The 12,723-nt window shown below is 48.7% G+C and overlaps 1 protein-coding gene across 2 annotated transcripts in view; it reads left to right on the forward strand.

Annotated features, from left to right (window-relative positions):
* Positions 1 to 12,723, forward strand: part of FKBP5 (FKBP prolyl isomerase 5) — a 35,448-nt gene that overhangs the window by 15,327 nt on the left and 7,398 nt on the right. The window contains exons 2-7 of one of the 2 annotated variants that reach the window (XM_068918189.1): positions 3,107 to 3,235; positions 4,097 to 4,241; positions 4,570 to 4,712; positions 5,649 to 5,763; positions 11,443 to 11,599; positions 12,633 to 12,723. In XM_068918189.1, coding sequence (XP_068774290.1) covers positions 3,131 to 3,235; positions 4,097 to 4,241; positions 4,570 to 4,712; positions 5,649 to 5,763; positions 11,443 to 11,599; positions 12,633 to 12,723 — 756 coding nt within the window. In that variant the 5' untranslated portion in view covers positions 3,107 to 3,130. Of the gene's footprint in view, positions 1 to 3,106; positions 3,236 to 4,096; positions 4,242 to 4,569; positions 4,717 to 5,648; positions 5,764 to 11,442; positions 11,600 to 12,632 lie in introns of both variants that reach the window. The other variant, XM_068918188.1, reaches the window with a different exon arrangement.

Here is a 12,723-nt window from a genome sequence, read left to right on the forward strand (position 1 = left end):
CACCGCGTCGGCCTGCGGACCCACTGTGCAGAGACCCCGGTGCCTGGGGCGCGTGGGACGGCTGGGTTGTCGCTGGGGCTGGCGTGGCCCATTGCCTCGCAGCACGGCCCAGAGCCCCTGAGCTTAGTCCGTCACGCTTGCAGCGCCCGTGCCTACTTCTGCTGCTGGCCTGCTCGTGCCACCGCGGGCGAAGCCTCCTTTTCCTTCCCCTGAAAGAGCTTCTCCACGATGGTTGCTATAAAAGCAAACGGAGCGTGGTAGATGGTAGCTTTGGGGAAAAGCTCCGTGCCCAAAGTAGCCGATTGCAGGCTGCCGAGGAGAGGTTTTGAGGTTGCAGTGTGGCTGTGAGCTTGTTCTAGGGAGTGGGAAAAACGACCTTCTCCGCACCTATAGATGGTGCGTTTGATATTTTGCTGCTCTTAACGCTGCCTCCTCTTGCAGGAGGCAGGAAACTCATCTGGCTGTGTTTATTTTCACCCACCAAGCGCGTGCGAGGGCGCTTGGAGTAGGAGCTGCGTGCTCTGTTGCAGTCAACGCGCTCTGCAGTTTAGCCCTTAGGGGGGAATAAATAACTGCAAGCCGAATGTCAAATCCTTACTACGGCGTATAGTGAATGTTGTTGCAGGGGATAAAAGCTCCTTCCGAACACACAAAAAGCAAATGTGGAGTTGGTGTACTTCTAATTGCTGCCTTGAATACATATCAAGGATGAGGTGGGGAGAAAGCTAGCGTGCCCAGTAGGGTGCTGCTGGTCAGAAGTTGAATCAATTCATAAATACTGAGAGCTTACGAATCTTACTACGGAAGGTTTTCGTTTTCTTCCTTTAGTGTTTTCTAGGTGTTGCCGTCTGAAACCCAAATGGACTAGACACAAGATCCTGTTAAGCGTCACCCTGAAGATCGTTATAATCGAACGTTACAGAAAGCGGCTCCGTTATTTTGCTGTTTGCTTCATCCATTTAGAGCTCTTTGTGTCTAGTTGGCTTCCTGTGTTTAGTGTGGGCTCGAATTCAGCTCTTCCCTTTTAATGCTGGGTGCAAGAAGTGTAATTATTCTTACAGCATGACTTATCTGCCTTTAAAGTTGAAAACATCCTTTCTTTTCTGTTTATGAATCCCCAAATGAATGATTTCTCCTGCTGGTTAACATCAGCCTCCACACCAAAGACTGTGGGAAAGTTTCGCAATTATAGTGACTTTAATAGATCTGTTTTATGTCTAAAAAAACCATTGCTTTCTAATTCTATGTCACATGTTTCCTTGACTGCGTGTTGCACAGCAGTGTGGCTACCAAAATTGAGTCTTGCAATCTGAAGGAAATCATCAGGAAATATTTTAAACTCCAGGCAATTCTTCTCTGACCTGGCAGCGTTTATTAAAAATCTGCCTTTGACGAAAAACGTGGCCTTTTTGACACCTTGGCTAGTTGCGCAAGGAGTTTTAGAGAGCATGTTGTTGCAAGGTTGCATGTGCCTTACATGTGTGTATTTTACATTCCATCCTGGTGATGCTTTCCCTTAAAAACAAATGGTCACAGATCAAAAAAAGACTTTTTTTTTTTAAAGCAGGCACAAAGTATTTCTGATATTCCAGTCCTATTTTGCTTTGGCAATTTTTTTTCCTCCCCATCATCTCTTGCCTTCCGTGCAGTAACTTTGCCGGGTGCTGTGTGCCAGCGTCCCTAATCTCTAAGTCGCAGTCACAGGCTGGGGTGAGCTTGTCTCTCCCTTGCAATTGTTGCTCGGGGCAGTAGTTTGCTCAAAACACCCTTTCTTAAAAGTCTGTGAAATTTCTTGTTATCCACCCAAATAGTTGGCATTCTTCTGGTGTTGGATTTTTTTTTTTCCTTTAATTTTTAGAGAGGATGTTTGCTGTGTTTTCAGGTCTTTCCACTTGGGGTAATGCCTCATTTGTCTGAGACTTTCAGCCTACTCTCTCTGGTGTTTTTTTTTTTTTTTTGGATGTTCTTGGTGGGCAAGAGAAAACGAGTCATGCCTGGGGTTGAAGTGTTGATTTAAGAATAATGTAGTCACTGACGAAACAGTAAGTAATCCTTTGTGGAAAATCATCCTCATAGACTGTTTGTATAAAATAATTCAAAACACAATGCTAGCCTGGTGCAAACGTTTCTAGCAAACATACCAAAGGGGCTGTCTCTCTCGCCAAGTGCCAGGAGAGAAGGGCGAATGTCTGGTGGCGGAAGGCCCTTTGCTTCTTGACCGCGAGCGCTTCGGTCTCTCTTGACTTTGCCGCTAGACGGTGCGCACTACCCTCGAAGGCGAGCAAAGCAAGCACTTTAGCACTCGTCTCATGCTGGAACCTCTCTGCTTGCTTTCATCCTCCCCGGGGTTTCATACCGACGTGTCAAGAGAGCATCATTAGAGAAGATCCCAGTCATTTGGCGTCTGTCACTCTGAGATCGGTTTTCACCTTTTGCCTTGCATTAGGAGTTGATTGGCTAGCGTGCCTGAGTCCGTGCCGTTTACCTGCAGGCATGCTTTTGTGCAAAACTCTTGCTGGGGGAATCTTCTGGGGCGACGTGAGAGGTGCGGCGTTGCAACGTTGACCCAAAGGTGAAAGCTGGGACAGCTGTGAAATGATCTGTAGCTCTGTGAAACCAGCATCCTTGTTGCTTTTGCCAGTCTACGTTGTTAAGAAGTCCCCGTAAGAACTGTTGCTGGTGGTAAAGAAGTCATAGGGCTGTTCAGGAGAAATCTTGTGGTAGGGGCCCAGGCTTCAGTGGTGCAGGTTGCTGAGGACAGCAAGTTAACGGCTGCTCCCCGGCACCGTCGCAATTCACCAGGCGGTGAAGGCAGCGTGCTTTCAGCCCTGTGCATGAAACGAAATCTATGGTTTTTGTGCGCCTTGTGGTTCAGTAGTTCTGAACTTGGGTGGCCCCTGGGAAAGGATTTTCCGCTCTGCATGCTTGAGATGTACTCTAAACTTCCTGCGCAGGCCAAGCAGAAGAGAGGGGTTCTTAATTATTTTTTAACCCTTTCCTCCATCCCCTTACGCGACCTCTTGTGCTGCTTTCGTGGCTCTTGCCGGGAGCCTGGGCCGTGCCTGCGTGCCTTTGCAGCTCGGCATGATCTGTGGTGTCTCCCCAGGTGTGGCGCTTATGAAAGGAAACTATGACTACTGATGAGGCCACCAAAAATGAAGGAGAGGTGCAGGCCGCGGCTCTTGCTGAACGCGGGGAGGACATCACGCCTGCTCAAGACCGAGGGGTCCTGAAGGTGAGGCAACTGGCCAGAGGGTCAGTTTATATCTCCCCACTTTGGAGCGGGTAATCGTGTTGGCTGTCTGAATTCCCAGCCTTTGGGGTGGCCTACTGCTTCCAGGACTATGAGATTGATCCTTTTGAAAACAAAAGGAGATTAGCATGTCCAGTAACACTTAGAATAATGAAGGATGGAGTGGCACTTGAGACTAAAACTGTAGCACAGATTCGGTCTGCTCAATGAATTTCACTGCTGTTGTGTTTCTAATCAGATTATTAGCTGTAAATCCACAAAGCGTTTCTGTGTGTGACTCACAGACATTAGAAAGAGCACATTACTTAGGTCATCTACTCTGCTCTATAACCCCTTTTTCATATTCAGGGCTGTTTCTGGATAGTTCTTCTAACCAGTGCTTGCTCTTCTCCAGTTGAATAGGACCTTTCCTCTAATAATAGCATCCTCCCCTGCCTCCGTCCTGAGCCTGAGAACTGCTTGTTCCAGGCTGTAGCATTAAAAAAAAAAAAAAAAAAGTGTTGACAAGAAGCAAGTAGTGAAAGGACACACCCCTGTGAGTAAAATGTGTATGGACAGAAAGCAAGTGTAATTGCGTTTGCTTCAGATTTCTGACTGTGCTGTTTATTCAGACACCTCCGCAGAGCTTTGAAGTACATGCAGGTCCCTGTGCTGAGATCTGCCTCGCTCGCTTACAGTGGAAATGGTGGCTTAAGTTTGGGATTTGTTTTTAGGGGTTGGTAGGAGGGCAGATGAAACTGCTCCCTCTCTAGCTTTCCCATGGGCTAGGGCAGCATCTGGGGAGCTGGTTTTGGTACAGGATAGCTGCAATAACCACTCATGGGGGGACTCTCTCTCCCCTAGATTATTAAAAGGCCTGGGCATGAGGATGAGTCTCCCATGATTGGAGACAAGGTTTATGTCCACTACAAAGGAAAACTGGCCAATGGCAAAAAATTCGACTCCAGCCGTGATAGGAATGAGCCATTTATCTTCAGCCTTGGCAAAGGTAAGGAGAGGGACCGCAGGGGTTAGCCTGATTGCGGGGGCTTGTTTGTGGGGACAGGATGGCACAAGAATGCACAAAAATCAGGAGGACCAGGAATCCTGCAACCAGGAGCTGGGGTTGCTGTCCCAGCTCTGGCACTGATGGGTCTGGGGGAATCGAGCACCTGTCTCTGCAGGACAAAGGGACCACATCAGCCCTGCATTTTCAAGTGACTTCTGAATCTTCACTGTATTTCTTAGGGGTGCCTTCCTTGTGACACCCAAGTTGGGTTTTCAGCAGTTTGGGCTGTAAATCACTCTCTCCTGCCTGACATCTGCCTTTCTCCTAGGCCAGGTAATCAAGGCATGGGACATTGGGGTCGCTACCATGAAGAAGGGAGAGATCTGCTACTTGCTGTGCAAACCAGAGTACGCGTACGGCTCTGCTGGCAGTGCGCCCAAAATCCCCTCCAATGCAACCCTCTTTTTTGAGGCAAGTATGGTGGAAACCCTGGGTATGGAAGCTGTGGGACTGGGCTGCCGCGGGTGAGTTAGCGCTTTCCTTCTGCTTTGCCAGCCAGCTCAGAAACAGCTTGGATTCCTGAAATGTGTCCCTCTGCTCCAGGAACTGATGCCAGTGTTTTCTCAGAAATGTGTGTCTGAACTGGAGAGGCTGTGACCAAAGAGCAACTCTGCTGTGCAGCCCAGCAGAGAGGTCTGGCTGGGAAGCACAGGGAGAGCGCTGGCACAAAGGGGAGAACAAATAGATTCCTGAATTAAAAACACACACGAAAGGAGAAAACAGCTCGGAAATGCCTTCATGTGCTAAAAATCGATTAATGCCACTGAGCGGTATGAAAGCAAGTTTTTGGCACAGCGGAACGGCAGGTCAGCTAAGCTGTGTACTTTGTGTATACGCTCGCTTGGCAGGGCCTCGCACATGAGAGCAATAAACCTGAGCAGAAGAAATGGGTCTGTCGTAAATTAAGGCTCAGTGCCTCTGAGTCCTAACGGCGGTTCAATTGTGTTTTGTAGCCGCGGGTCTGAGCCTGACTGGTATTGTCAGCAAACTAAGTGGAAACTCCTAATGACACTATTCCTGGGTTGCCTTCAGAGCAGTTTTCATAGCACCTTCCAGCACTGGTTGCGTTGTACCCTTACAGCATTAATAAACTTAGTTTTCTGTTACTTTGTGTTACGTTTCAGGTACTGGATGTGGCCCAATTTCTAATAAATCGGGTCTATTATACTGTGGCTTGGAGCTGGCTTTTATGGGCGACTTTTGCTTGTCAGCTGAATGGAGAATTAGCTTGCTTGGGTTTCCAGCTCTAGCATGAACTGTTGCTTTGTGGGTTTTCTTGTTGTTTTTCTCCTCTCCACCCCCTCCACCCAGAGCTCTGCCTACCTTGTTTTTTCTTTTTATTTTTAGGTAGAGTTGCTTGATTTCAAAGGTGAGGACTTGTTTGAGGACGGAGGCATAATCCGGAGAATCAAGAGGAAGGGAGAAGGCTATTCCAACCCGAACGAAGGTGCTACGGTAGAAAGTGAGTATCTGCCTCTCTGCAGGGAATATCTATGCTCACCGGAGCAGTGAAGTGCCGGTGTGCGATGGGATGGGGCTGGCAGCATGCTTTGCCTTCAGAGGGGGTAGCCTGAGTCGGAGCAGCCTGATTTCCCACCCCCCCCACCCCCCAACTCCCTAGCAGAGCGCTCCTGGAGCCCTGCTGCCCAGGCAGCTATAGAAAGTTCATTGGCCGTGTTTCGTGGTGGGGAGTAGTCGTTTGATCTGTCTCAAGGCCAAGCACGATGGAGAGGAGTTGGGAGGGCAGCGGTTAACTGTCTGCCTGTGGATGTCAGCATTTGATATGTTCATACAAAATTCTCCCTTGGCGCGTTCTGCTGTGGCCGTTCCAGAACTGCTGGCTCAAAGGGTTTACTGGAAAACCTCAAATGGGGGGAGCAGCCAGCTGATGATGGAGTGACCACTTGAATATAACCTGCGCACTGTTTTCTTAGTCATGTTTGGCCCTGAGATCGGCCGTTGGCCCGCTCTGGTTTTGACAACAAACAAATTTCTGCGAGCCCTGGAGCTGCTTAGCTTGCTGCTGGGGAAATGCTGGAGACCTAGCTCCCGTAGGGCATCGGGGGTAGTTCCTTCTCCGCTGTCTCCTCTAAATGTTTTGCATGCTTGCTCCTTTTGTTTCGCTGTCCGAGCGGCCGCAAGGATGCGGTTGTCTTCAGGACCAGTACGTTGGCTGCTTTGAAAATCCAGGCTCTGGCTTGTCTCACATGCAGCTGATTAAAATTTTGACTCTTAGCACTGAAGTCTTTGCTTGATTACATTACTCGCTAAGTGTTTCAGGCACGTCTCCTTGTCTGAAGGAGGCAATAGGCAGTTTCTTTGGACTCCTTGTTCCAATGTTTATCGTCATTTTGGTGGTTTCTATTGCCTCTGCTGCAGAATGGAGCCTTTTCTTTTTCCCTTCCGTGCAGCCAGAGGACTACTGCTAACTTCTGATTGCTGCTAACTGGAGGGAGTGAATTAGTACAAAGGATTTGCTGAAGTCAGTATGATCTTAACTGACATCAGAAATTGGCCAAAAGATAATGAGCTCAGATCCCCATTCAGATCTCTCTGAACACCCTCTCCATAAATGCGATGGAGTAATTCTGGTCACGTTTCTAGAGCAAACATTTCACATAGGGTGGGAGTTAGGCTAGGGAGAAAGCCAGATTTTTTTTTTTTTTTTTTTTCCCTTCCCAGAACAACTCAGCCATAGAATTGGAGCTAACTAGATATGTAAGGCATTTAGTTTCTTCTCTCGATGCACAGCAGTTCTGAAACGGAGAGAGTCTGATTAACTTCCTTTAGCGAAGGAGGAATTGGATCTGACCTGTTACAGCACATAAAACTTCCTGCCTTAAACGGCTAGTTCTCCTGGCTTTTATTTCTTCTTACTAGACTGTTTTAGGCAAAGGGATTTTAGGTGGTGTGCTGGGTGGTTGGTGGTGTGTGGTGCATTTTTTTTTGTTTGTTTTGTTTTGTTTTTTACTCAGATGTGACTGTGCCTATGGCATGTTCAATAGCACAGTTATATACATTGTAATCAGCTGGGAGTTCAAGCTTGCTTCCACTGTATCAAAGGCTAAATTAAAAAAAAAAAAACAGACTAAATATAGTTGAAATCATCATAATTCCTGCCTTCCTCCTTATTACTGATTTTTATTTTATTTAAATAGGCTGTTAGGTTTGACCGTGGTGATAGGTGGGTGTATGCCCAGCGCCGAGGGAAGGAGGAGAGCTGTGGTCTCCTGCACGCTTTCTCCTTTGCAGCGTACTGCTTGACTCTTTCTTGAATGCGACAGTGGTCTAATTACTCAGAATAGGACTGAGTCAGGAAGAAGGAAAACACAAATGAGTAATCATTTCTCTGAAAGAGCCTAAAGAGCCAAATTGCCAGTCCGGAATAACTTTTCAGGAGATATTCTCTTCTCATATGTGTGCAGTCCTAAAGCCTGCTTTTTTTTTTTTTTTTTTTCCTTAACCTATTTCAAATGAATGTTTAGTTTTGAGCAAATGCTGAAAGTGGGAGCACACGCACAGTCAAAATAATAGAGATTAATGCTCTCCGAGGCAATCTTGCATAACGCACGCTGCCTGTGCAGGGCAGAGATCAGGAACTCTGTGCTAATCCCAGTGGCAGTATTTGTGCTGTGCCAGCAGCTTGATTCATAGCAACTTACTAATGTGGCCTTTAATTTATTTGGATCTACCTATATGTGTGGGGCCTGGATACCCTTAAATACATTCCAGTGAGAAAGGAGGAGAAGGAATTGCACTGGACACCCTGGCAGCCTTTCAGGGGAGCATTTTGGGTGCAGGTAGGCTTTATTACAAATGCAACAGTGCGTAGTACTACTTACCATGGAGAGTTTTGCTCGAGACTGCCTGTTGGGCACTCTGCTGAGCGCGTAGCTACTGTGGGGATGGGCTCCCCGGCTGGCACGGCAGCAGTCCGAAATTCGTGCACCAGGGGAGCAGTGATGGTTTATCTTATCTGTGTGTTTGGGAGCCAGAGAGGTGGTGAAACCCAGGAGCCACCTCTGTACAGGGCTCTCATTCAAGTCTCTCCTCCTGAAACCCCGTATTAACTCCAGGAGCAGTGCGAAGGTGCCTGGCATTGCTGCTATAATTAGACTGGAAGAAAACGTATGCTTCCAAGAGTGAGCATCTCTGGGCTGGAGTTTCGAAAGTGTTTTTATAGGTTTTGAGTTTTACAGACCATAATTCACAGTTCCAGTTCCTAAAACACAGGCTGCAGCAGAGATCTGGCATTCCAGCTTTTGTTACAACCTTCTCCCCGCCTCGTTTTAATCTGAGTACAAATTGCTGTCAGCACATCAAGTTCATGTGCCAGCCACACTCGGTACACTGTGTTCTGAGCTCTTCAAAAACAAAATCGCTGTAGGCACTGAGAGAACAATAAGTCAGTGCTGCAACCAAAGTGATGTTCGGCAGCCTGGCGGGGGCTTTTCTCTGTGTGATCCAAGAGTAGCTGCAGCCAACTGACCTGCTTCAGATAGCACTGAAATACTCCTGGAAACCAGAGCAGAGATTTCCTCGTTGCCAGTGTATTTTATATGCAATTAAAGCAGTATGAAACTGCTCTGCTTCCCTTGAAGGAAGGGGACTGGGAGCTTGTGTCCTCCGGTGTATCCTATTTTAGAGCCTGCTCTTTCAATCACTGTCATGTCACTCTGGTGACAGGTTACCCGTGAGTGTTGTAGCACTAGAAATGGGTGCTTGTTTCAGGGCTGTGGGTTATCGGCATAGAGCGGACCAGAGCTATTCTCACTGGGAACATGCAAGCTGATGGGAGGGAGATAGCGTGGTGCTGTAAGGTTGCTGGGTTACCTCTATTTTAGGCGGAATATTCCTTTTTCCTATTTTTTTGGGAAAATGATCAGCTTGCTTTGGGTAGTAGAAAAGCAGAGGTTAGCCTCTGGGATAGCGGAGTTCCTTTGCTCTCGTGTCGGCCACACAAAGAGCTGGAGGGTTTTGGTCGCTCTTGTCTTGCAGCTCAGGTAGCCCAGGAGCCTGCTGCGCACAACTTGTGGCGGTGCCACTCGTCCTGAGCTAGGTGAGCACGTGGCTGGCCTGCACCTCGTAGCTGCTGTACGTAAATGGTGGATGCAGGGTACGCGCCGGCGTGCTGGAAAGCACCCGAGCATCCTTTCGCCACCCCTCCCTGGCCTCTGCTGTACTTGAGGCCAGGCATTGTACAAACTCGTGGCTTTGGTGACGTGCCGGAGGGGTGCTCTGCAGGAGCTGTTGTGTGGGGACCTGCGAGGGGGAGCTTGGTTTCCCGTCCCTGGGGTGGCGAGAGCCTCCTCAGGCTCTGTTACGGCGTGGGCTCAGCGCTGGGTCAGCGAGAACAGCAGAGTTTAGTGCCCGCAGGCTGGACCTGCCCTAGCTGCAGCTTTCCCGTGAGCAGGCTTACGTGACTCTGCTGGGTTTGTTCACCTCGGCTGGTGAAGTGGTGTCTCCCTTGGTTTCTGCTGGAGAGCCTGTTGATCGGTCTTGTGCTTGTGTCCTGCCATCTCCCCGTGATGTCCAGGACAAGATGTTTTGTGCCCGTAGTAACTCGGGTTACGTCTCTCGCTGTACAGAGACTCTGAAGCAAGCCAGCAGCTCTGAACAAAATGATGTGCAAAGCTGCAGGCTGCCTTTTAGTTTCCTTAATAGCATCCTATGGTGCTCCAGAGATCTTTTGCCAAAGGCAGATTTTTAAAGGAATTGAAAATGAGCTTCTCTTTCCCACTAGTTTGCAGCGCTGTGTTTGAAGGGAGGAGAGATCACCTAGCACTTCACTGCCAGCGCTCTGGACCTTTGGGCAGCCGGATGGCAGGTGGAAAGCAAACTCTTGCCAGTTAGAGGGTTATTTTCTTTCCAAGTGTCTCTGCTGTCTTGTCCTCCTCTCCCCACCGCAGTAGCTTGCGTATGGGGAATATCTGCTCATTTCAGCTCTGCAGCATCCAAAGGTAAAGCTCACGTCCTCCCAGGCTCTTGGGAAACGTATGCCTTCCTCGCTCCAAGGGCTGGCAACGTCAGCCTAGCAAGCGGCTGCAAAGCCTTTAAGCGCAACTTTGACAACGTTAATGCCTACTACATTAAAGCCTGCCACTGCAGAGTTTTTCTTTTGGTAGCTTTTTTCACTTTTTAACAGTACCTAGGAGTTTCTTCTGAAACTGCTTTTACTGTGTGTATCTGCCTGCACACACGCATGTGTATTGTGCTTTGGAAACAAAGTGCAAAGAACGTAAACTGTCCCTAAAGCCTGTAACCATCTGCAGGATTGAATAAAGAACGAACGATCTTGCTTTGGAAATCTAGCCAGAAGTACCAGGTGGCAAATGTGTCAGGTACCTGTTGTCCGCTCTGGCTGTATTCATGCCAGCTCCTCAGATTAGAACAGCATGGTTATTAGCTGAAGATTAGAAAAATGTTTATCTTGTACTTTTGGTCCTTAGAGGCAGGAGAACGTAGCCTTGTTATTTGAGGTAGAAGGCAAGCGTATAGCACTGTATGGAAGATTTGTAATCACAATGATAAAACTCAATGTGTGTGGCACTTTGCCAGGAGCAATATCCAGTTCCAGTAAGACTGACTCGTACAGTTTAGTACAAGGGGAACATATTAGTCATTATGTTTATCTGTTGTCTGGTCCTTGCTTAGATGAGATAGCTTCGTTGCTTTTCAGTAAAGCTTGTTTCTAAACCCTCCCATGCCTTTCTGTTCACCAGGGGCTCGCTTTGCTGGCCGCCGGCCAGCGTCCCGCCGGCAGATAGTGGCCCGTCCTCCCCACCCCTGCCGGGCTCCCCGGCGCTTCCAGCGCTCTGGCTCGGCCAAGGCGTTTGCCGGAGCTCGGAACAGATGTCGTTGTCGAGCAGAAGTTCCTCGGTGCCGTTAAGTGCAGCTGTGCAGATACCAAACGCACTCCCGTTTCCCTGAGACAGCCCCCTTCACAAACGCGGAAAACGCCTTATAAAATGCTTGCTCCAGAGCCCAGCTGCCGTGCCAGGGACGAAACTCTTAACCGTGGCTGAAAGCCGCCCACCGCAGGTTTTATTTGCTTAGTGCTGGTTGCGTGTAGCCTTAACTGACCGTTTGGGGCATTTTTGCGTGCTCTCCTGGCATCTCGCTCTGCTCTGCACCCCTGCAGTTCACCTGGAGGGATTCTGCGGGGGCACCAGGTTCGACTGCAAAGATGTGAAGTTTGTTGTTGGCGAAGGGGAGGACCACGACATCCCCATTGGAATAGACAAAGCTCTGGAAAAGATGCAGAGGGGAGAGCACTGCATCCTCTACCTTGGGCCACGGTAAGGGGTGCTTCCCTCTGGGGTCACGGTGCCTTTACTTGTAAGCGCTCAGTTTTAAGCGACCAGCGTTGGAGGCAGTTTTTAGCGTTTAGCGATGGCAAGGTGCCTCAGGAAAGCCTCCTTCCTTTCCTGAGGCTGAAAGGAAAATGACTTCCCTGGAAATGGCCAGGGCTGGGTCCCTGCGCAAGTAGAGATGCTGCAGAGAAAACTGCTGTTTTTGCTTTTTGGAATATAAACAGGCGAATTTTGGCACCTGCATGAAACATGTCCTCTTTTCACACACTGCTTTAGGTATGTATCTGTTCAATATAGTCTGAGCTGTTGTGATTTATATGTATCGTTAATAAAACCTCTATCTCAGCAATTGTAAGAAAAGTTCCTGTCACTGGGCTGACTGCGGGAGCGATCGGAAAACACAAAGGTATTTAAAACAGCCTCGATGCACCCAGTTCCTGCTGGAGAAGATGATCCCAGATGTCTAATGCAGCTTATGTTGTAGCATATCTGTGCTTGAGGAGAATAATCTCATTCCGTTCCCAAAACGTTAAACAGTAGAAAGCTATGGGCATAGAGCTGGATGTGAAAACAGAGTTAACTTTTAGCGACTTTAGTTTGTGTTTACGGCCAAAGCCTGCCTAAATGAAGGTTTTTAGGGGCTTAGCTTTTTCACGTGACTTTCAAAGGTGCTGGGTTCATTAAGGAAAGTGGTTAACGACAAGAGAATAAGATAATTTGTGGAAGCAAAAAGGGGCTGAAGAGTGTGGGGGTAAATCGTCTCCAAGGGGAAGCTGCGCACCGCCGTTGGATGCTACGGGAACGGTGGTGGATGCGCTTCCGTTTCTGAAACGACATTGCCACAGAGGAAGCTCTGGGCACAAAGGCCCCCGTCCAACCTCTGCTTTGTCTCTGGAGCCTTGTGCGCAGCTTCCCGCTCGCAGCGCCCTGGGCGCGTGGCTGGGGGGAGCGCTGCATGAAGCACCTCGTCTCTCGCCCTTTCCTCTGCAGCTTTTATTTTTTTCTTCTCTCGTTGCAGATACGGCTTTGGCGAGGCGGGGAAGCCGAAGTACGGCATCCAGGCGAACGCCGAGCTGGTGTACGAAGTTACGCTTAAAAGCTTTGAAAAG

The sequence above is a fragment of the Struthio camelus genome, chromosome 24, assembly GCF_040807025.1.
Source record: "Struthio camelus isolate bStrCam1 chromosome 24, bStrCam1.hap1, whole genome shotgun sequence".
Taxonomy (NCBI): domain Eukaryota; kingdom Metazoa; phylum Chordata; class Aves; order Struthioniformes; family Struthionidae; genus Struthio; species Struthio camelus.